Here is a 25,517-nt window from a genome sequence, read left to right as displayed (position 1 = left end):
GATGTGCAGCACACATTTGGCTGCCAGTTTACAAAAACAACTTTTTCAACTATTTTTTTTAGACATTCATGAAACTGTAACAAAGGTGTTGGAGTATTAACATATTTCCCCAGTCAAAGTTGACCAACTCAAAGAATTTTGTGACTTTGTAGGACGGCACTGGAGAGCAGAACTAAGCTCCAACAATGAAAAGAGACAGTCTGGGTTGCTAGTACTGAGAATTACTCATTTTTTTTTTCTTTCAGAAGAAAATGCCTTTATTAAAATAATTGATTTTTGACCCATATGGTTGTAATTTACCCAATCCATTCATCTAGGTCTCATGGTAAAATAAGAACAAATTTGAAACACAGGAAGATTCAACTGTAGAGTTCTTTATTGCCCTTAGTGAATTGAAAGGAAAATGACAGCTAGGAAAGATGATCATTTCTTCCCTTAAGCTGCCAGAATGATTCTTATACCTCAAGAGGAATACGGAGTATGCACAAGAACTTTGTTTAAGAGCATTTCACTGGAGTTTTACCACTCTTCAGTACTTGAAACCTACGTATGTTCACCGTGAGAGCCTCAGACCAATGGAGTGTATTATGTTGAAATATAAACAAATGTAAGGCTAATCCTACTTTTTTCAAACTTTAAGGAGTTTGGTTTTAAATATGGCTGCTTGTGGATACATATTATATCATTTTTTTTTTTTTTTTTTTAGGTATTTTCGTTTGCATATTTTGGTGTGGGTTTAATTTGTGCATCTGTGAGCACAGAGTGGGGTTATAATATATATTCTGTTGAATTACAAAACTATGAGGAAATTCTTTGAACTGGCATTGCCCTTTGTTAGTAAAAGATCCAATGTAATGGATCTAAATGAGGATGATCTATTTAGGCTTGGTTGACACTAGTGCGACTTGTAATTAGAGCTGCACGATTCTGACCAAAATGAGAATCACAATTTTTTTGCTTAGAATAAAAAGATCATGATTCGCTCACGATTCTCATGACGTAAAATCTTTCACATTATACAAAAAAAAAAATGGGCTAACTTTACTCGTTAGGTTTTTTTTTCTTTTAATTCAAAGTATTTTTTTCCAAAAAAATTGCATTTGAAAGACTGCTGCACAAATACAGTGTGATATAAAATATTGCAACAACCACCATTTTATTCTCCAGGTTATCTACTAAAAAAATATATATGTTTGGGGGTTCTAAGTAATTTTCTAGCAAAAAAAATGATTTTAACTTGAAACCAACAAATGTTAGAAAAAGGTTTAGTGTTTAAGTGGTTAAACTTTTTTCACTTACACAGGAAGTCTATTCCATTGACAAATTGTTACAATGTTTATACTTAAGTTCAACTGATAAAGAATGTTTTGTTTCTTGGCAGAGGGCCAGGTTTTTCTCTTCATTTCTTTTGAGGGCTGTGGCTTCAGAAGAGCAGAGAGAATTCTTTGCATAGAAAGAATTGTGAAACACTTTAGTCAAGATCGCGATAACGATTCTTGACGATTAATCACGATAACGATTCTTGACGATCAATTGTGCAGCTCTACTTGTCATGCAGCTTTGGATACATTAAGTCACATGACAAGTTGCAGCCTATCAATTTCAATGGCACCCATTACAATCAATGCAACTTAAAATCGAACAACTTTAACCCCCCTGGCGGTATTCCCGAGTCTGGCTCGGGGTGAGATTTTAGTACCAAAAGCGGTAACCCCGAGCCAGACTCGGGATCGCATCGCTGGATCCTGGAAGACGCGACTCACCTTGTCTCCGGGATCCCGCGATGTTCTCCCGCTGTGTTCGGCGGCCGGATCTTCCCCCCGATCCACTGTGTGCCCTGGCTTCCGTTCCCTGCGAGCGTAGCGACACAGGGGGTGGAACCAGCGGCAAATTCAAATAGTATATAACACAAACACACTGATACATTGTAATCCTATTGGATTACATTACTAAATATAATAAATATAATAAAATTGACCTCAGATTGCCCCCCAGTGCTTTGTCCAGTGCCCCTGCCTGCAGTTTTACTGTACTTTGTGTCTGGAAACTGCAGAGCGACCATGGCATCCAAAAAGCGCGCTTCAACCTCAAAAGCGGCATATGACCTGCTGGAAAACAGCGACAGCGAGACAGAATCGCTTGCAGAAGTGAGTGATAGCGAATCATGGGGAAGTTCGTCATCAGGCACGGAAAGCGATTTCAGCGATGATCCTGCGACTTTGCCCAGCGATGTGCGGACTTGGTGCTCGATTGATTGTGGTACGGAGCACACAGCACCCCCAAGATTCCCGTTTACCGGAGCGCCTGGTATAAAAGTGGAGGTTGAAGATGACAGCCCCTTGGGATACCTCCAACTCTTTTTGACTGATGAAGTCATAGAAATAATTGTTACAGAGACCAATCGGTACCAGGAACAACAAGCTGCTATACCTCAGAGGTTTTCAAGGAGCAGAAAATGGGAACCAGTGACCAAGGAGGACATCTGGAAGTTTCTGGGCCTAATTATTCTCCAGGGAGTGGTGGGGAAACCCCTGCAGAAATGGTACTGGACAACCAACAAAATATTAGCCACTCCTTTTTTTGGCACCATAATGTCGGAATACAAATTCTCTCATAATGAAATATCTGCATTTTCAAAATAATGACGAATTTGATGAGACTTCTCATCCAGCGCCAAAACTGAAAAAAATTTGGGACTTATATCAAATTATTCAGAAAAATTTCCAGCAGACCTATGTACCAGACAGAGACGTCAGTATCTACGAAAGTCTTATGGCCTACAAAGGAAGACTTAGCTGGATACAGTACATCGCGTCTAAGAGAGCACGATTCGGCATAAAATCATTCATGCTCTGTGAAGCCAGCACTGGTTATATATGGAATTCGGTCCTTTACACCGGGAAAGGGACCAAATTCAACGACAGATTCAGTCAATATGGAATGGCAACCGCTTCTGTTCTCACTTTGATTGAGCCATTGTTGAATCAGGGGTACTGTGTAACCACAGATAATTTTTATACTTCTCCAGAACTCTATGAGTTCCTTCTACAACACAAGATAGATGCATACGGGACTGTTAGAGCTAACCGGCGTGACATGCCGCCAACCTTTGCCAAAAAAAAGCTCACTGCAGGAGAAATAGTTGCCTGGCAAAAAGGCAAAATGATGGCACTAAGATGGCGAGATAAAAAAGATGTGTGCCTAATGAGTACCATTCACAACACCTCTACTGTCATGGTACATACAAAAGGTGGAAAAGATGTTATGAAACCTCAACTTGTAATGGACTACAACAACACAATGGGAGGTGTTGACAGAGCTGACCAGGCCATGACTTTTTACCCTGCTATGAGAAAGCAACAAAAAAAATATTACAAAAAAATCTTCAGGCATCTTCTTGAACAGTGCCTGTGGAACGCTTTCATTCTTCTAAAAAAAAAAAAAAAAAAAAAAAAGAGTGACAGGCCTGTGATTCATGCAGACTTCGTTTGGAAAGTTGCAGAACTCATATTTCTGAAGCACCAAACACCAACCACTGTAAATCATTCTGGACGCCGTGCTGCTGGCGTTGTGAACCCGGAACGTCTGACAGGTCGACACTTTGTGGACCACATTCCACCAACGGAAAAGAAGGCAGCACCCACAAGGATGTGTGTGGTTTGCTGCTCTAAACGTGACGACACAGGAAGGAAAGTCAACGCAATATGACTACTAATATTGCACTCTTGTTTGGCCAATCAGTGTTTTTGATTTATATTATTTACTAAAATTTATTGAATAAAAAGTATTATTACTATTATATTATTATTTGTTATTATTTATAGTTATTTATTATATTATAATTTATGATTTTGTGTTTCAAACTTTATCATACCCAGGATGTCTACTAGACTCTTGTTTGGAAGATTTCAGTGAGTTATTCCTAAGAATTACAGGCCTACAATATAAAACGCCACATTTCCATGCAAAAATAATGGTACCGCTTTCAGCACCTAAAATCTGAAATAATCATACCGCCAGGGAGGTTAAAAAGGTTCCTGCACTACTCTGATGCAGTTTTCTATTTAGTTATTTGAGTGCCACAAAGTGTAAAGTCACATGACAGTTGCATCAAAGTCGCACTTCGAAAGCTGCACTGGCAATTGTACGACTTTTGAGTTGCACTACTGTGAACCTTAGTGAAATTACTTTCTTTGTTACTGATGAAAAACTCTAGGGGTGAAATGTTAAAAGGTTGTGTGTTAACAAAAGAGCAAAGAGTCCCCAAGATGGTTGCCCAACGGCAAAATGACATCTAGCCCATTACAGTCTCATCATGAAAGAATGACTCTGTTGATGTCTGTGTACAGAGAGGAGGGAGAAAGCTCACCCGCACCTATTCCCATCTCTCTCCTCCTCTGCGCTGTCATCTTTACTCTTGCTGGCAAAACTGAAAGTTGTGCAAGCTGCGTGCTTGCCGGTGTCCTGTCAACCGATGACGTCATTGGTTACTAAGGGCAATGCACTCTATAATCTTCCTCCTGCTTCCATTGAAGCATCTCAGCTTCATGCTATAAAGCTCCTTGTACACATGAAGAACTCGCATAGATCTCTGCCCTAAGCATGTTTTTGATGCACTTTTGATGTGTTTTTATGCGTTCCAGTGCGTTTTTTTTTTTTTTTATCTCGATTGAGCACATGTGCATTCCGGTTTTGATGTGTGTTGCCACATTCCAGATGTGTTCCATACAGAAAAAATGTAACATGTTCTACTTTTGGTAAATGCACTGGATGGGATGGCACTGGTGTGAACTAGGGCCATTGGAATCCATGTTAAACACAAGTCCATGCTTTTTTGATGCAGAATAAAAACGCACTGGACTGTTTCTGGCCTGAACCAGCCCTAAAAGATTTCATTGCAGACGAAAAGCACAACTTTCCACTTTAGTAGCCTGCTTTGTTGGCACAGCTGTACCTCTAGACATCTCTTCTATTCAACAGAAACAAAATCATCAAAACTACCCAAGGTATGTGTTTTTTTTCTTCTTGTGCAAGTGATCTGCCTATAAGACATTTCACACCCTTATGCAAGTTCTAATTATGATAAGAATTGCAAATAAACCCATGCTATTAAGGGAAAATTCAATTTTCACACATTTAATTACCCTGAATCATCCTTCTTTACAAACAGTAGGGCATATGCTATGCTATCAAAATATAATTGACTGAATCGTTTCTAGCTCAGTGCCCAAAACTTCTCCTATGCACATTTATTTTGCATAGGTAGCATAGCTCATGTCACATATTTTATATTCCAGGAGATTAGGCAATAAAATAACATTTCAGTGCAAGCTAACTGATGAATCAGCATACAGCCATCTGCTTAATGCAATTAAACTTTCAGCGTTAACTATGCGATTCTGAGGCAGCATATACTGCTGCCCATTCCACAGCAATGGTTTTATTGGAGTTTAAGCCACAGGGCTCAACTGCTATACAGCTTCGAAAAAGGCTTATCTTAGACTTGTTCTCCCGGTTCATTTATTATAAAGTTCATTCTGCACCTGAAACCTGTTCAATAATGTAAAGCAGGTTTCTTATCTTCTTTATTCATTATTGATTAGTGCCACAATGGAATGAGTGGATGCTGCAGCATTACTGTGATAATAAGGAGCTGGCACAACAAGAATTGTCTGATTTTCAACAGATCAAGGCAATTGTAAAAACCAACATCAGTTTTGCAAACTTGTTCCTGTAAATTTTGAACTCTTGCTTAAAGCGGGGGTCCACCTATCTATCGTTTTTTTTTTTTTGGAGTTCATTCACAAACTTTTCTTCTCATGATTATCTACTCACATGTTCTGTGTAATAAGTCCGCCTGTGTCCGATTTCGTTGTAAAGAATAACTTATAAAATTCACTGAAGGTGGTTTCCATCTTCGTTGTGGGCATTTGAAGCCCACAAGCATGTATTTCCTGGATGCGGTGAATGCTGTGCTCCCAGCATTCACCGAGATGTTGTGATGACACTGTTGCACAATGCATGCTGGGAAGCCTGAGACTAGCTCCCAGGGGACTGTGGGATGTCTGGGAGAGGCTAGAAACACGCCTACTCCCATGGGAGGAAAACCAGGAAGTGCAAAGAAGATTAGAAAAAAAAAAAAGGTAATTACGGCGATTTAAATTTTTTTACACAGCATGTCAGCATCTAGGCAAGGAAGAGAATGCATAGAGATAATGTTCAAAATTTGGGTGGAACCCCACTTTAAGCCTCGTACACATGATGAGAATATCGGATGAATGATCTGCCGTTTTTTTTTTTTTTGCATGCTAGTCTCATATTGAAAATGAAGAGGTTACTAAAGTTACGAAAATTCTCGTACGGCACAATACAATTTTGGAAGTGATGTAATGTGTTGTATTGTAATGTATTCTTTCATTTCCTTTGGACGAAAACTGTACTGATTAAACGAAAATCGTACGAGAAAAATTTTCGTGTTTATCCCTTCCGATAATTTCAGATGAACTGTCGTGATTGTACAAAGCTCAAAGCTTTTGCGAGTCTAACGATCAGATTATCATTCGATCGCTTCGAAAGTGGTATTTTTCATCCGATTTTCCAAATGTGTGTACTAGGCTTTAATCAAAAAGGCAGTTCAGAGAATTAGGATGGTATGTAAAGTGCCATAATCCATAAGATCTATATAATTCTACCTGTTATTGCCTTAGTGCAATAATCGCATATTTCAGTCTGCATTATTATGAGAGTGCAATGTCTAATCTGCAAAACAATAGCCAGATGAGCTAATAAAAATACTAGAACTTTGCAAAATATGCATGACCTACATTTAGTAGTGTGGTCTAAAAATGGGTACAGAGTATTTCTATCCCTTGTTTTAGGTCACTACTGCTCCATTGTTATGTTCGCTGCTGTAGAACTTCATGCTATAGAACTGCCAGTCATGGCCATGGCCAAGGTTACATGCTGGCTGTTTCCTGGCTGCATCATTGAGGTTCACCCTATGTTTGGTAGTAGTTTCCTAGCCATCCGTTCTAAATCCCTAATGGTAATAGTGGTTAGACTAGCCTAGTGGCTTTTTGCAGGCTGTAGCAGTTTTCTGTCCTGTTGTGCGTGTCATTCCATGCTAGTTACTATCACTTTGCCCAGTGTGGTGGTCACTAGCTCTCTGTCCAGCGTGGTGGGTTCTATCTACACTCACCCCCCACTTTATTAGTTACACCTGTTCAATTGCTTGGTAAGACAAATTGTTAGTCAGTCAATCACATCACATGGCAGCAACTCAATGCATTCAGGCATCTAGACGTGGTGAAGACAACTTGCTGAAGATCAAATCACGCATCAGAATGGGGAAGAAAGGGGATTTAAGTGACTTTGAACGTGGCATGGTTGTTGGTGCCAGAAGGGCTGGTCTGAGTATTTCAAAAACTGCTGATCTACTGAGATTTTTACGCACAACCATCTCTAGGGTTTACAGAAAATGGTCCAAAAAAGAGAAAATATCCAGTAAGCAGCAGTTGTGTGGATGAAAATGGCTTGTTGATGTCAAAGATCAGAGGAGAATGGGCAGACTGGTTCGAGATGATAGAAAGGCAACAGTAACTCAAATAACCACTCGTTACAACCAAGGTATGCAGAATACCATCTCTGAACACATAACACATCCAACCTTGAAGCAGATGGGCTACACCAGCAGAAGATTACACCGAGTGCCACTCCTGTAAGCTAAGAACAAGAAACTGAGGCTACAATTCACACACTGAATTGATACTTTTTTAAGATATGCCTCCTGCATGCGCATGCAATTGTACAATTTGAATCATTTCCAGCATATTTAATAAGAACTGTCAGTATAATTTGGAGACTCAATAGACAGTTACCCTTCTGTTTGGCAGCATATCCTTGGAGGCATCACCTTCGTTAGTTCATTCCGTCACCCCGGGGGCCACACATGCATAGTTTCCCTTGTACTTATCTTTATTATTATTTTTATTTATAATCTCCTCATTGGCGTTTAGCCTATGGGGTTTCTATGCATGTGTGGTAATATAGGCGCCTGCACCGCTTGTGTCCTTTGTGTGTTATTGTCTGTCTATTGTCTGTTTATCTGTTCCATTGGTATACCATATGTACCTTTATATTTGGTGTGCTATTCCATGGTTGTTCATGAGGACCAGCTATATCTAGCTTCCTTGTTGAAGCAAAATGTTTTGATACTTTAATACATTTTGTATTGATTTTTGCTCACTCTCCGTTATTGCCCTCTTTAGCCAATAGTAGCTGTCTAGGTTCCAGGGAGGTCTCTTCTCTTGTGATTCCCCTTGGAATATTCACTTTCTTGTTTGCTGTTTTCTGGCTATGGCTGGAGCCTCTAAATTAGAGGAGTGGCAGTGAGTGAGCAACCACTACTACATAAGCAGTGTAAGGTATAAGTATGGTCACCTGTCTGGTGTTTGTGGTAAAATTCACACAGGCTCACCAAAATTGGACAATTAATATTATACAGGATTTATATAGCGCCGACAGTTTACGCAGCGCTTTACAACATTAGGGCAGACAGTACAAGTACAATACAATTCAATACAGGAGGAATCAGAGGGCCCTGCTCGTTAGAGCTTACAATCTAGGAGGGTGGGTCAAGTTATACAAAAGGGTAATAGCTGTGGGGGATGAGCTAATGGAGAAAATAGTGCAGTTGTTAGATGGAGGCAGGATAGGCTTCTCTGAAGAGGAAAGTTTTCAGGGATCGCCTAAAAGTGGATAAATTTGGAGACAGTCTGACAGATTGGGGTAGGGAATTCCAGAGGATAGGCGAGGCTCGGGAGAAGTCCTGGAGGCAGATATGGGAGGAGGTGATGAGGTCGGTATTTTGGAGACTAGGTTAGTGATGTAGCTGGGGGCAGAGTTGTGGATGGCTTTGTAACTTATTGTTAGTATTTTGAATTTAATTTGTTGGGCGAGTGGTAGCCAATGGAGGGATTGGCAGAGAGAGGTAGCAGACACTGAGTGGTTTGTAAGGTGAATGAGTCTGGCAGCAGCATTCATGATGGACTGAAGGGGGGATAGTCTATTTGAAGGTAAGCCAATGAGGAGTGAGTTGCAGTAGTCAAGGCGAGAGATAACCAGGGAGTGAATCAGGAGCTTTGTGGTTTCACTGGTTAGAAAGGGACGTAGTTTAGAGATGTTACGGAGGTTGAGGCGGCAAGCTTTGGAAAGTGATTGGATGTGGGGCTGAAAGGAGAGTTCAGAATCCAGGATAACACCTAGCACCCTGACATGTGGGGGACGGGTGGACGGTTTTGCCATTGCTCTTGACAGAGAAGTCAGGGGAAGAGGCACGTGGGGGAGGAAATATTATAAGCTCGGTTTTGGACAAGTTGAGTTTGAGGAAGTGGTGTGACATCCATACAGATATGTTGGTTAGTAAGTTAGTGATGCGTGAGGAGACTGATGGAGTGAGTTGAGGGGTGGAGAGATAGATTTGTGTGTCATCAGCATAGAAATGATATTGAAAGCCATGAGAGGCTATCAACTGACCCAGGGAAGAGGTGTAGATTGAAAATAAAAGAGGTCCAAGAACAGAACCTTGGGGGACCCCGACAGAGAAGGGAAGAGGAGTGGAGGAAGTAGAATTGTAAGTGACACTGAAGGTGCATTGGGATAGGTAGGATGAGAGCCACTGAAGAGCACAGTCACGGAGACCAAGGGAGTAAAGTTTTTTGAGGAGGAGGGGGTGGTCAACCGTGTCAAAGGCAGCTGAAAGATCCAGAAGTAGGAGTACAGAATAGTGCCTGTTGGTTTTTTCAGTTAGTAGGTAATTTGTGAGTTTTAAAAGAGCAGTTTCTGTGGAGTGTTGAGGGCGAAATCCAGATTGAAGGGGATCAAGAAGGTTGTTTTTAATGAGGTGGTCACTCAGTTGGTTGTAAACCAAGCGTTCAAGGCGTTTAGAGGAAAAAGGGGAGCAAGGAGATAGGGCGTAGGTTGTTAAGCTTGGTAGGGTCCAAGGATGGCTTTTTGAGTATGGGGGTGACCAGTGCATGTTTAGAGCATTGGGGAAGATGCCAGAGGTGAGGGAGAGATTGAAGATGTGGGTTAGAGAGTGTAGGATGGGGACAGAGGGTGACCGTAGCATTTGAGAGGGAATAGGGTCCAGGGGACAGGTGGTTAGGTGGGCGATAGAAAGGAGTTTAGCAACTTCGTCTGTAGTAGCAGATTTGAATAGGGGGAGTGTCAGTTGTACCTGTTGACATGGGGTCTTAGCTGGGCGAGATACCTGTAGAATGGAGATTTCATCACGGATTGTATCAATCTTGTTTTTGAAGTGATTAGCGATTTCCTGGGCAGTGAGTAAGTCAGTGGGTGGAGGCAGTGGAGGACAAAGTAGAGAGCTGAAGGTAGAGAAGAGTTTACGGGGATTGGATGAGAAGGTGTTAATAAGAGTTGTAAAATAGGCTTGCTTGGCAGTGTGGAGGAAAGAATAGTATTTTTGGAGAGCAGATTTGTATTGGTTGAAGTCTTTGAGAGACTTAGTCTTGTGCCACAGACGCTCAAGAGCGCGACTACGTTTTTTGAGAATTTTAGTGAATTTTTGACAATAGAAGATTGGAAAAACGTTGCATAGTCTGAGGAGTCTCGATTTCAGCTGCGACATTCAGATGGTAGGGTCAGAATTTGGCGGAAACAACAACATGAAAGCATGGATCCATCCTGCCTTGTATCAACAGTTCAGGCTGGTGGTGTAATGATGTGGGGGATATTTTCTTGGCACACTTTGGGCCCCTTAGTACCAGTTGAGCATCGTTTCAATGCCACGGCCTACCTGACTATTGTTGCTGACCATGTCCATCCCTTTATGACTACAGTGTACCCATCTTCTGATGGCTACTTCCAGCAGGATAATATACCATGTCACAAAGCTCAAATCATCTCAAACTGGTTTCTTGAACATAACAATGAGTTCACTGTACTCCAATGGCCTCCACAGTCAACAGATCCCAATCCAAAAAAGCACCTTTGGGATGTGATGGAATGTTTCCAATACCTTGTTGAATCTATGCCACAGGCAAAAGGGGGTCCAACCCAGTACTATCAAGGTGTACCTAATAAAGTGGCCGGTGAGTGTGTGTGTCTAGTAGTGGATACTTACATGTTGCTTGTATGTTTGCTTCCTCAAAATTTGCACAAGTCAATGTTCTCTTTTACCCATACTTCAGTGGGCTCTTGCATTTACCTGTGCATTTTTTCACAATCTCAGCTTTCCAGCCCCAAGTTTAGGAGAGTTGTTATGTTGGGGTAGAGGGCAAGAAAGGGCAAGGGGTCAAAGCAAATGACCATTTGACACCGGGACTTGAAAGGCCTTACGGAAATCTATTTCTGACTGCAAACAAAACAACCTGCTCCACTTATGTTTCACTTCTGAAAGTCAGCTTAGGTATGCATTAGTAATATATTTTTCTGCGTGTTTAGTGAAAACCCTTCTATCGTTTTTCTATTGGCCAATAAATCCATATTTTAGCAACTGAGTTTTTTTTTTTTATGTTAATGAAAAATATATACAATTGATAGCCACTGCTTGCATAATAGATTAGTAATTTAGGCAGAGTAAGATTAAAATAATCTATATAAGATTAAAATCATCCCCCGAGCTGGCTCTGGGGTCTAAGTCACAGAAACACTAACTACAACACTAACTATATAGTTGAACAGAAAGCATACTCTGGGTTAGTTTCATGAATTCTCACATAATATATATACTACAATCAAGCTAAAAAAGTTAAACATTGAGATGCCTACAAGGAGCACTACCTACATGCTGTAAAGTTCAGTTTTTCATCCAGACATTGGTGTCTTGCACCAATCCACCCCTCTTCCCTTTATTGGTATTCTGAAAACCCCTGCTTGTGATGTAGAAGAACTACTGCCAAAACAAGTCAATCACAAGCTCCTTGTGGTTCTTATTTTAAAAAGTCAGTACTAAGAAGTTCCTGAAACCCATATTCAAATCTGTCTTGAAAGTTTGAATATGACCAGAGATACAGGAAGGAGAGGGAAAACGACTATGTATGTTTAAGGAAGCACATTCCTATTAACCCTGCGAGGTGCTTTGTGAATGCTGCCTGCAGAAAAATACAGTGAACATTTATGTATAAAAAAACAAACAAAAACAAAAAAAAAAAAACACAATTTCTAGGTGACATTTTACTTTTGTAGGTTTAAGAATAAAAATCAGGGGGGGCAATATTCGGAAGGTGGTTCACTTGATTACTCTGTTGCATCACCGCAAAATCCCAGGATTTCTTCTCTCACTTCATACATACAAAGTTTGACTCCCTCTCGTGGGACTACCTACACTATGTGCTTTAGCGGTGGGGTTTCGTGGGGTTTCCTCACCTGGCTGTCTGCACAATACTCTTCTCCCTCGGCTGCCGTCCGTTACGCAGGCTGCCTATCACCCTCATTCCCCATCTCCAGAGGAACAAGGCAGGGCTGCCCCCCTGTCTCCTGTTTTCTTTATCCTTGCCCTTGAACCTCTGGCCATAGTTCTTAGAGCTGACCAAAATATTAATGGAATTCCATACGCAGGTGATTGTTACAAGGTAAATATGTTAGCGGACGAAGCTCTCTTGACCCCTACTAACCTGTTTGTTTCCCTACCCAATCTACATTCCCTCTTGACTCGCTTTGCCACCATTTCAGGGCTCCAGATTAACTTGCACAAAACTATTGCACGGATATATTTCCCTTCCAGGTACCCTGGTCACGCACCTCCAATCCACTTTCCTGTCCCGTTGGGCTGGCTTAGCTTTAGATTACTTGGGTATTAAACTGACTCCCTCTTACTCCTCTCTTTTCCGACAATTTCTATCCTTTGTTACGTTTCATCTCAGCACTCATGACATTATGGCGGTTCCCCACCTTGTCTTGGATCGGCCGCATTCATGCCGTCCTGATGACGGTCCTCCCGAAGATCTTGTACTTCTTCAGGACCCTACCGGTTCGGATCCCCAAATTCTTCTTGTGCCTTCTTCAGAAAACACTTCTCTCCTTCATTTGGGCTAACAAGCGCCCTGGGATCTCCCGTCTTACCCTATATGTCTATAGACTGTGTGGTGGGCTTGAAGTCCTAAATATCACAAAATACCATCAGGCTGCGCAAATCTCCCAGCTCACGATGCTCCAGGCTACCTCAGATATTCCTCTCTGGGTTCTCCTGGAAATCCCCAACTGTGCACCGGTCCCCATGTCTGCCCTCTTATAGCTTCCTCCTAAATTGCATCCCCCCTCACTCAGCCCGCTAATGGCCCACAGCTTGAAGCTCTGGAACGCAGTTCGGTACTCCGGTGGGCTCATGTCTCCGTAACTTCTGCTCCTCCCTCTTCTGAATGTTTCCCTCCAGCTTAGAACAACCTCATGTGTTTTCTTGGTGGCCTGCCCATGGATTCTCTCAGGTCCAGCACTTTCTTGGAACCCGCACCTTCCCCTCGTGGGCTTCACTCCAAGAGACTCATGAAGCTCCCCCAATGGAATTTTTTTGTTACCTCCAACTGCAACACTGGATATCCTCACTCAGATGCCATGACACTTTTCCATACCAGAAAACAGCCTTTGAACATACATGCCTACACTACATGTCTAGTATGCTCCATGACTCCCACGCCAAATTTCTTAAGGTGTGGAGCCCTTGGTGGTCCTACGCTCTTCCAACTTTGCATCTGACCAGCCTAGGCCTCTCTAACTGATCTTCTCTACCCCCCCGGCCCGGGGGAACCTTTATCTTTCCCACTTCTTTTCCTTCCCGGTCTTTCCTTCTCTTCTCCCTCCTTCTCGGTTTCCCTCCTCTGGCATCTTGTTTTTTCCTGTTTGTTCGTATGAGTTCAGTCCAAATTTTGCGGGCTGTTCCACACCCCAACCCCTGAGCAATTTAGCTCAGCCACCCTAAGTTGACCCCCAGTCTCGACCGGAAGGTTATTGCTGTTCAACAGTTCGTTCTACAAAACATGTTTTCAATGTGTATCCTTGAGTTGTACAATGATAGGCTTACTGCTCATATCCCCTGCGTGGGATCACCTTAGCTATTTTTGCTTTTCATATATTTCAAAAAAAAATTGTACCAGAAAAATAAAAATCAGGGTATTGATTGATAGCCAGGCGCAATACACCTATTAAAAGTGAAGGTCCTTCGCGTTACCAAGCAAACTAATGCTGAAAACGTGAATGAATTTACAAAATTCAAAACTAGCAGCAAAACCTATTTGTGTTCACAATACACAGATAATAAAATAATAAACAAGTGATCTTGTGCAGTAATAAATTATCACAAACAATAATGTAATATAAATGTGCAAAATTAGTGTCCTAAATCAAGTCCCAAAACATCTAATCCATATAGTTCTTCATGCTAGAGGTGTCTCTTAATGTGTATTCATTTCGAGCCTTCACACAACTGTTAAGTGCTCTCAAAACTCTTACCTTAAACCAGTGAATATCAAGCCTCAAATTATAAAAGGAATACCCAGCCTTCAAATATACCATTCCAGGATCCTCTTGCTGGTATAATAACCCATGCAGTGTGGGCACAGCCCCACTGCATGGAAAAAAATGCCTGAAGTTCAGCTTTGAGAATCAAACAAATATTTGTGAAATTCAATATAATACTGTACCAGTAACTCATGAATAGTAAGACACACAATCTGAGCATGACTTGCAGTAACTGGGCAGTACAATGATTAAAGCAGAAGTGGCCCTGGTCCAAAAAAAATAAAAAGCGTCTTCCCCATACCTCCCACATACACAGGGTATAAAATTCACATTTTGTCTAGTGAACATTAATAGAGAAGAAGAATGCCTACCTTAATCCCCTGAAACCTTTGTGCTGGTCTCTGCCCATGTCACCGTTCCTTTTACTGATGTCAACATGTACACTGCAGGACCATCTACCACCACTGTTCCAGTATTGTATATGATGATGTTGTGGGCCCACCCACCTTCTACGGTGAGGAAAGGAAGATTGGAGGGCAAGTTGCCCCTGGACATTGGATTGCGATATTACTCTTTTAGATTAACCCTAGACAAATTAGGCATTATAACCTATATGTGAGTTTGTGTGTGTTGGGGGGGGGGGGGGCATTTGTTATTTTTTGAGCCAGCCTAGTATACACGGACTATCTGAAAAATCCTTTAATGAGAAGAAAAGTTGCGGCAAGTTGTGGTGGCATCTCTTACCAGTTTTTGGCAAGACATCTAGCTGTGTATGGCATAACTGGGTCAGACTTGAGAGCCATGTCTTTGTAAAAAACACAAAGCTCAAGCTCACAATAAAGTGTGTGTGTATAGCCAAACTGTTTTCTTTTTTGATAGAGTAGAGAAAGCGTAACACCCATGATTGTTTTTCATACGTCTGTCCCTTTAAGGCAGGGTTTTTCAACTAGGGTTCCTCGAGTAATTTCTGCCTCTCAGATAAGTTCCCAACTGACACCACTGATCTGAAACCACTGATCTTTTTAGCTATCTGTAAGGGGGGAGGAGACTCTTTCCCATGACCATAATGTAAGGAACATTCTTCCCACTTACTATCACACTAATATATTATGAGTTGTAGATATAGTAATTTTTACCAGGGGTTCATTGAGACTAGAAAGTTATTTCAAGGGTTCCTCTGTGTTGAAAAGGTTGAGAAAGGCTGCTTTAGGGAGATTTATCTTCACTTCCTGTCCAGAAGATACAATATCCTTAATTTAGACAGTGTTCACCGAAACAAGTGTCCCTGTTAGAAGATTTGCCCTCTGTTTTTCTTCTGATGACATCTCATAAGATTTGGAATTCCTCACATTCTGACCCAGTGGCAATGGTCACCAGGACACACAGAGAGGGTCACTCTACCTAACAGGGACACAAACAGGAATAAAAAAAGTGATAGGGTCACAATGTTCTGGCTATACACACACACTTTAAAGTGTTTTAAATTATTTAGACTAACATGCTGAACAATACACCATTTAGTGACAATTCTAGTTTACAACTAATACTGAAGATCTGCCAGCACAGAACAGACAGGGTTAGGAATGGTAAACACAACTCCCCAGCCCCCTTGTGAACATATAAGGGCAAAAGCATGATCAACCCAGGCCTGGGACAAGGGGTGGGCAGGAGGTGTGGCTGCCGTGGGCACTGTGGTATCATGCGAGGTGGGGGGCACCATGAGATTGGGGGGAGGAATTTGTGTTGGGAGGGGGAATTTGGGAGGTGGCAGGGGGTAAGAATTGTGCTGGAGGGGAAATTTGGGGGGATTTGTGCTAGTAGGGATGATTGGGAAATGTGTACTAGGAGGGGACATTTTATTTGGGGGGGGGAGATTTGTGTTTGGAGGGGAAAATTTGAGAAGTAGAGAATTTTTGCTAGGAGGAGAACATTTCTTTGGGGGGGGGGGGTCGTGCTGGGGGCATATGAGGAGAGAGACTGGGAATTTGAGCTGGGGGTCAACGATTAAGCTGGGATGCGGGATTTCATTAGGAGGGTGGATTTGTACTGCGAGGAGGGGGAAGGCATGCAGATTAGTGCTCGATTTTTATTTGGGGGGGGTTGTTAACACATAATGCTCATACACCTTGGGGGGCACACAATTTGGCCTGTTTGCCAAATTGGCAAGTGTAGAGCATACTGGAGATTAATCACTTAATAGTAGCACAATGCTCCAAAATTGGATGATTGATCATTACTGCATGCAACTGCATGTATGTAGCAATTGCTAGGGATTACTTGCACAGTGATCACAAGCAGCAATTGCTATAGCCCCAAGTTCGGTTTCATTGTTACAAGGGGGATTTTACCATGCTGCTGTCAATTGTTTATATGGTTTCATAAAAGAAAGCAGTTAACATAAGTATAGGTACAGCTATATGTAAAGACTGCATACATACATTGCTTGATATCAACATCAAAGGTTGTGAAGATCACTTTATTCAGAGATTTTTTTGTATAGCTCAGTGATGGTGAACCTTAGCACCCCAGATGTCTTGGAACTATATTTCCCATGATGCTCATGCACTCTGCAGTGTAGTTGAGCATCATGGGAAATGTAGTTCCAAAACATCTTGGGGTGCCAAGGTTCACCATCACCGGTATAGCTAATAAAGTTTAGATGATCATCTTCGTTTATTGTGTAATTCATTAGGATTTTACTGATGTTGCAAGGGTTTTGACTAATCTGAGCAAAGTCCTAAATATAGTACCCCCCCCACCGCACACACACGCACACACACACACACACACACACACACACACACACACACACACACACACACACACACACACACACACCCCTACTGCCTTGTCCCATAAGAATATGTTTATTGGCCTCTGTGGTGCTCTCCATTCCATTAGATAAATTACCCTTCACTGCCAATCAGTGGTTACATACCACATAGTGAAGGCAAATCTTTCCAATAGTGACCCAGCAAGCAATAGAAGCCAGGGATGAGGTTGTTCATCATACTATTAAAAAAAAAAAAAATACAGTATCTTTCTAGTCACATGGTATCTATTTTGTTACAAATTATTACAAAGTACTTTAAATAAGTATTTTTAAAGTATTATTAAAATATAAATTCCATTTGTTGTTAAATTTGTAAAGATGCTATCTAAATTGTCTTTTTTCCATTTAAGTTAGAAAGGAAACCTACTAAGGGATATTTTTAACAAAATATCAATCTAGATAGTTTTGCCTATACAAAAGCTGCCTATAAAAAAAATGTCCATTCATTCTTCTATTTTGACAGTGCTGCAAACAAAAAAAAAAAAAAACAAAAAAAAAAAAGTTTACCAAAAATGTAACCCACCATAAACCTAGCATAATCCAGTAGGAGGAAAACTGTGGGGGAAAAAAATAAACTTAAGGTGGCATCATTTAATTTTGCAGTCTCACTGCAATTCTACAGTTTTTATGGTGTACTTCACTACATATCGCAATATTTTATAAACTGGAGAAATTCCAGGCAGTAAAATTGAAAGCAGTCTTTTAAGCAATCTTCATAACCAGGCTTCCCAAAACTTTTGTTGTGCATAATAATTGAATGTGTGGCTATAATGTATATCTGCTTATAGACTTGGTCATTACATGGAGTCTTCAGACAAACAACAATTAATCATACTTACATCTCCACCTAGTGGTCTCTGATCATCACAGTCCTTTGTTGGGCTGATATCCTGCCTCATTACCCAAATTGGTTCTTTTGGCTCATCAGGGGTATATGGAGAACGTATTGTTCTTGTCTTTACTTCCTCTATAGCATCCTTAATGTCTTTGATAGCCAGCGAGATGGCATCTCGTTTTTCTTTACTGTACCTTTGCACTATTTCTCCTGTATTAGCAGCAGTTTTTGAGGCAGTAGAGAGGTTGCCATTAGTAACATGGCCTCCTCCACTAACTTGAGAGGGGTCAGCTAGATCTAAGTTTTGTTCAGATTCTGGCATGTCCTCAGCAGCTTTATCAAGACTTTGGGAACTCATGCTCTGTTTGACCTCTGCTACAATCTGATCAATGTCTTCTTCTTGCTCGTAACTATCCATCCTTGGATAGGGAGCAAACTCTGCTTCTTTCTCAGGACTATCAGACTCACCATCTGACCGCTCATCATAATGATGAAGTCGAGCACCCAGAGCTTCTTTCCTATAATTATCAGCTTCTTCTCTTTCCTGCTCATAGAGTCGAAGACCCTCTCGGATATCCAAATCTGGTGTGTCACCTATTTCCTCATAAACATGCTCTTGCAGTCCATAGTCTGCATATGGTTCAGCATATTGTTCATCCTCACCCCTGTGAAATAACCGGTGTGTGTAGACATACCCAGAATAAGCTGCGTTTATAGCCTCCTCTTGGTCCAAACCATGGAAATGTAAGTGATTGGGTAGAGTTCTGTTACGAAGTGCTTCACCATGCTCAGCCTCTGCATTCTCTGTATATTCCTCAGACTCTGGCCTGTATTGAACAGCATAAGCATTCTCATCCTCATTTTCCTGAGCTCTGTCCAGGTCATACCCATCTTCTTGGCCTCCTATGACATCCCCTTCCGCTGTATCTGTGTGGTTGTGAAATCCACTCTCTGTACTAGCGGATCTAGCAAGTGTCCCTTCGTCATCCTGCCCAGATTGTCTCTCCTGCTCCTGCCTCGAGTTGGGAGAAGAATGTGAATGTTGCTCTTCTTCAACTTCTGGAAGTTCAAGGTCAGCTTCTACAGACTCATTGATGTCTGAATTTCCAGGCTCATCGCTAGCCTCCACCTCCTGCGATCCCTCTGAGTTGTTCATGGCAGATTTGCTATTGAGGTAAGCTTACCATATCAACATCTTGCCTGCAAGAGACATAAAAATGTATATGAGAAAACGTGAAATAGACATAAAAAAAATCTGATCTGAAATTAGAATTAAGAAACTTTACGAACGTAACCTATTGTAACCTGACACAAAAGTATGTACAAAATAGAACTGGATACTAATATTTATAGGCAAAGTTGAACCAGGGAATATCCGCCTGCCTCTTGGGGGATCAGGAAGGAAATTTTTTTATCCCACGCGAGCAAACTAGTTAATGCTTTATTGTTTTTTTTGCCTTCCCCTGGATCAACTGTGGGCACAGGCTAGTGTATATGAAGGTTTTCGATTTGTGTGTGTGTTTTTTTGGCATTGTTGGTTGAATTGGACGGACTTGTGTCTTTTTTCAACTAGATTAACTACGCAAGCATGCAACAAGAAGGAAAAATACATATAACTAAAATGTAATTTAAATTGTTTAAAGCTGATCTGCAGACATCCCAATGCATTTAGAATTTATACTTCTGATTTGCAGATTTGCATTTAAAATGGCTTGCAGCTTTCCTATTTGACAGCCCATGCAGGGCAGCAGAAAAATGTCTGTGGTCACTGTGCAGAAGCCTAGTGCATCTCCTGACTCCCCCAAGGTCTCATCAACAGCAACATTACATTTACAAACCATGCTTCCACAGACAAATGTCTAATTCACCTTCACAGAATCACTGTACAGAAACAAAACTGGTGAAAGGTAAAGAATTAATCCGGGCATGACATTTTCAATAGAAATACTAGTCCAACTGCATTACAGCTTTAACACAATTACAGTTAGGACACAATTTAGGTCTTCAAACAGCGGATGTAATCATTTCACGTTTTAGGCTAAATATTGTTTATTCTAAATTGAAAATAAAGCGAAAAAACAAATATAACAAGTCACGAATCAGAATAACGCGTTACAATGTATATATAGAAAGGAGCCATAAACATCATATAGCCATCAATAACAGCAACCAGTCTATAGTGGGAAGGCCAAGTTAAACAGTTAAACAAGAAGAAGAGAAGAGAAGTAGAGAATTCAATAAACCTAGCTAGGAAACTACAAAGGGAAGCTTAGACTGGCTATTCAAGTAATTCATGCAAGCATGTGGTTGAAATACACTCAATAAGATAGGAGACTTCATTTTTTTAAAATTAGTGTGTCAGGCAGGTCACAGATGATACAATTTTGGCTCTATTCTCCCCATCTATTCCCCCATTAGGACAGGGGTTGCAGGGGGCCATCCTAGCCGGGAGAACACCATTATTGCCACTGGTAATAATCCCATGAAAAAAAAAAAAGGTGGCATGCTGGTTGACCCAAGTTTATCGATGGATCAACTTGGGTACAATCAATCAGTCTGCCCATAGATGCTTTGAATCTTGGCTGGTCCCTGCTGAACCGGCCAAAATTTGAACCATCTATAGCTGACTTTATTTACAAGGGTTTTTGGTAATGACAGTAAAGGTGGTTACCACAACATACATAAGGCTCTGAAGGATCTGAATCTCTATGACCTCGCCAATAGTTCCACATAGTAAAGTTCTTTTCAGGGTTATCACTATCTTCATTGCCATAATATCATTATGTATCTTGGCCTACTTCAAAATGTGCGGAGGGGGAAAAAAGATTTCCAGTGTTGGAAAACAACTATACGAGCAGCTAGAAGACAATGCCTCAAAATACTTTTTTTTAATACTGGAAATGAATGCAGGGATCATCGATAGGAGAGCCCATTATATGACAAAAAGCTATCAGCCCCACTAGAAAAAAAAAAAAAAAGAAAAAAAAAAGAATTTCATAAATTTGTTGGTAATTTTTTTGCAGCATCCTGAACTGCATCCTGCAGATCTCCTAAAAAAGATGTCATTAGTCCCTAAAACGCCAGTAGGCTCAGCATTAAAGCTCTTTCACTAAATATTGCAGATCTGACTACTGTGAGTGCATTTAAAGGATCGCTATGTAAATAGGATGGAAATTTAAAAGTGGTTGTAGAGGGAGAAGGTTGAGGAAGGGGGGGGGGGGCTGGGCAGTGTCTTCTGTTTCTTTAGACGCAGACAGCGCAGCTCAGGATCAAGTGTGCCACACTGAGAAGCCATTTCCTTCACCATGAAGCACCGGTGGGGTACTTGACAAGGAGGATTGGGGCTACTCTGTGCAAAACCATTGCAGGCAAGTAGAGATGGGCTCGGGCGTGTTCGAAATCCCACGTGCTCAATTCCGCCAGGAAGCCAACATTGCACAGCACTAATCACAGGCAGTGAGCCATTTCCAGATCTGTGCAGCTGCGAACCAGGATATGTCTCACTGCCTGTGATTAGCCGTGTGCAGTGTCGGCTTCTTGGCGGGATCCGGCACGTTGGATTTTGAACCTGCCCGAGCCCATCTCTACAGAGAAGTAGAACATGTTTATCCCTTTAAAAAAAATTGTGCCAGATTTTTTTTCTCTCTAACACACAAGATAGCAAGCTCGATTATGGAGAAGGCAATGTGTATGATCATAACCTAAATTACTTACTACCACTTTTGTCTAGATAAAATAAATGCACTAGACAGACGAGATTGTAACAGCAACCTGAATTTGTTTAAAACACAGCTAAGTAGTTCACAGCTAAGTACAGAAAATGAGAGCCTTTTAGAAGCAAATCTCCTGCAGCATTCAAGCACCTCAGAGCCAATCTACACGTTATGTTCAGAAAATGCCTCAAACTATAAGAGACTCACTAAAAGCAACATGCACACAATCTTCCCCCGTGTTCTATTTATGCTAGCACAGTTTCATCAAAGAGCGGGACACTGGCTTGATTTTAATTGAACTTTCTTTAAAGTGACACTACCCAATATCCTTATTATCCAAAAAAAATCCATACAAATCCACAATTTAATGGCCCTGTAATCTATTTTTCATGAAATCATGTTTCTGCCTCCTTGTAATGACCTCAGTGAGCTCTTGACCACTCTTTTTGCGTGTACGTTAGCTGCAGTCATGTGGGTAATACAAATCCCATAGTCCATAGTCCCTAGTCCCATCTCGGGAGTGAGCAAGAGAGGGGGCAGCTACATTCCTACATACAGTTGGACCATGGAGAACAAATGTAGCCACCTTATAACAGGCATTCGGACCACGGCAAAAAGGAATTTGGAGATTTGGGAGGCGGCTGGGAGCATCAGAATGTACTTTTTGGGTCAAAAATACATACTTGAGTATATTTTTTTTTTAAGCAGAGTTTAGTGTTATTTTAAACATGTATTCTTGGGTTGTCCAAATTTTAATTATTCTTCCAGTGCAGAAGGCGGGGGGGGGGGGAGGATGTGATCAAAAATGAGCAACTTACTTGTTGTAATTTCCCAAAAATCACCAACACGTATCAAGCACTGGCTGATTGAAGAGTTTGGTTATGGACTTTTTAGAGATACAAACTTCGACGATTCTGTGTCAAAGTTTATGTCCCTAAAAAGTCCATAATCAAAGTCTTTGATCTAAGTGGATGAAACACAGTATTACCTATATGTGTACCAACCTGTGGTTGCAGTTAGTCCTTCTCTAGAAGTACAAGCTGATGGCACACATGTACATTAGGATTGAAACTGGTTGGGCTGGATAACAAGCATCTCATGTTAGTAAGTAACTTCTCATCACATCTCCTTACTGTTCCAGAGAGAATGTCTTGGGATACTCAAGTATGTAATGCTGAGCAATGTTCTATTTAACACTGGTAGCAAATTACTAATTATAAACAAATGCCTGGTACACATAAGATTATCAGACAAATGATTGTCTGTATTTTTTTTTGCATGCTGGTCTCATACCAAAAATTAAGCGTTTACTAAAGTTACGGAAATTCTCGTACGACAATAAAAATTCGATAGTGATGTAATGCGTTGTATTGTATTTTCTAATGACAACTGTACTGATTAAATGAAAATTGTGCGATCTGGTGTCATACGAAAAAAAATTTTCATGCTCGTCCCATCGAATATCGGATGAACTGTCACGATCGGCTCTCGAAAGCTGTGTATGAACGATCAGACTATCGCATGAACGTTTCAAAAGCGGTATTTTTCATACGATTTTCTGATTGTGCGTATGGGCCATAAGGCCAATTTGAGTGGAAACCAACTGTTGTCTGAGACATGCTTAGCAGAAGGGCTAGGGTTTAACAAGAAGGATCAGAACACAAACCAAGGCTCCTCAAAACTTATGGTATGTAATTTCATATGTGCGTGGAAGTTTGACTCAGCTATGGCAGTTTGGGAAGAACAGAAAACAGCATTCGGGGGAAGACATTCTTTGAAAAGGACAGCACTGTGCAGATTAACCGCTACAGCCACAGAAGATTTGGCTGCTGACCAGGCCATTTTTTGTGATTCGGCACTGCGTCGCTTTAACTGACAAGTGCGCGGTCATGCGGCGCTGCACCCAAACTAAATTGATGTCCTTTTTTCCCCACAAATAGAGCTTTCTTTTGGTGGTATTTGATCATCTCTGCAGTTTTTATTTTTTGCGCTATAAACAAAAAAATGAGCGACAATTTTGAAAAAAAAAAAACGCAATATTTTGTACTTTTTGCTATAATAAATATCCCCATTTTTGAAAAAAAAAAAAACTATTTTTTTCTCAGTTTAGGCCGATATGTATTCTTCTACATATTTTTGGTAATAAAAATCACAATAAGCATATATTGATTGGTTTGCGCAAAAGTTATAGCGTCTACAAAATAGGGGATAGATTTATAGCATTTTTATTATTATTTATTTTTACTAGTAATGGTGGTGATCTGTGATTTTTATCAGGACTGCGACATTATGGTGGATACATCGGACACTTTTGACACATTTTTTGGACCATTGGCACTTATACTGCGATCAGTGCTATAAAAATGCACTGATTACTGTAAAAATGTCACTGGCAGGGAAGGGGTTAACACTAGGTGGCGATCAAGGGGTTAATTGTGTTCCCTCTCTGTGTTCTAACTGAAGGGGGGAGGGGACTGTCTAGGGGGGATAACAGATCTCTGTTCATACTTTGTATGAACACACGATCTGTCTCTTCTCCCCTCAGAGAACCGGAAACTGTGCATTTACATACACAGATCCCAGTTCGCGGAGTGTCACTCGCATGGGCTCCAGTGGCCACAGGGTGAAGCGGCCTTACATAACGTTGTTTCGCCCAGCCGTGCCATTCTGGCGCAGTAAAACTGCGGCGTCTGGCCGGCAAGTGGTTAAGAAGCACAGTGACTCCTACTACATTCATTCTTGATGACTTCAACTTCAGTCTCACTGATGATAGATGCTGCCTGTCTTTATCCTTAAAGGTTAACTCCACTTTCATGGGGGAAAAAATAGCAAACAAAGACAAAATAATATAGCGTATACAATTGCAACACAAGTCATATTGTAATTGAATGTTATTAAAAATTACCTTTCCTTTTCAATCTGAAGCCACTGTAATTTTCTGAAAATGTAATGCAATATTGCTACCTTAAGTTGTTCTGTACACAGAGTGTGTACTGACCACTCCCTGGAAACATAATTTCCTGCTTGTGTGATTGGCTCACCAATTTTCCCAGAAGTCTGCACTAAGATACAAGCAATATTCCAGGCATTCCCTGCAACAAAAATGTCATTTTGGGTGAGATACTCCCAATAGGAAATCACATCTAAAATGGATGCAGGCCCAGCAGATTTCCTCATTAGTGCTCTGCAGGTGCTCACCTGATAGATAATTATGAAACCACTCCCATTGGACCCACTCTGCACAGAGGAACAAACAGGGATTTCTTCAGAATAACAAAAAAGGTAGAAATCTGCAACAAAGGTTGTTATAATCTTTGCAATGTACATAGATCACCCAGGGGAGAATGTTTTTTTCTCAACAAAAGTGGAGTTATGTTTAAAGAGTTGTAAAGATGAGATTCAAATGTGCTTTGTGCAGCTGATTACGTACAACCAGGCTCTTCTCTATGTACTAGGCATTCATAAGAATCGGGATTTAGCCTTCATAATGAAAACTGTGCCCATCTGTCACACTTAGGCCCCTTTCACACTGGGACAGGGGCGGCGGTAAAACGGCACTATTTTTGCGCCGCTTTACCGTAGTTTTAGCAGTGGTATTTGCCCGCTAGCGGGGTGGTTTTATCCCCCTGCTAGCGGCCAAGAAAGGGTTAAAACCACCGCA

The 25,517-nt window shown here is 41.1% G+C and overlaps 1 protein-coding gene across 3 annotated transcripts in view; it reads right to left on the bottom strand.

Annotated features, from left to right (window-relative positions):
- The window catches only part of APBA1 (amyloid beta precursor protein binding family A member 1), a 235,614-nt gene that overhangs the window by 85,456 nt on the left and 124,641 nt on the right, over nucleotides 1-25,517 (bottom strand). For all 3 annotated transcript variants that reach the window (XM_073634619.1, XM_073634611.1, XM_073634626.1), the window contains one exon: nucleotides 18,148-19,343. In XM_073634619.1, coding sequence (XP_073490720.1) covers nucleotides 18,148-19,299 — 1,152 coding nt within the window. In that variant the 5' untranslated portion in view covers nucleotides 19,300-19,343. The remainder of the gene's footprint in view (nucleotides 1-18,147; nucleotides 19,344-25,517) is intronic.

This window comes from Aquarana catesbeiana, linkage group LG01 (genome assembly GCF_042186555.1).
Source record: "Aquarana catesbeiana isolate 2022-GZ linkage group LG01, ASM4218655v1, whole genome shotgun sequence".
Lineage (NCBI taxonomy): Eukaryota > Metazoa > Chordata > Amphibia > Anura > Ranidae > Aquarana > Aquarana catesbeiana.
The sequence above is the reverse complement of the archived record's forward strand: the minus strand, read 5'-3'. Positions and strand labels throughout refer to the sequence as shown.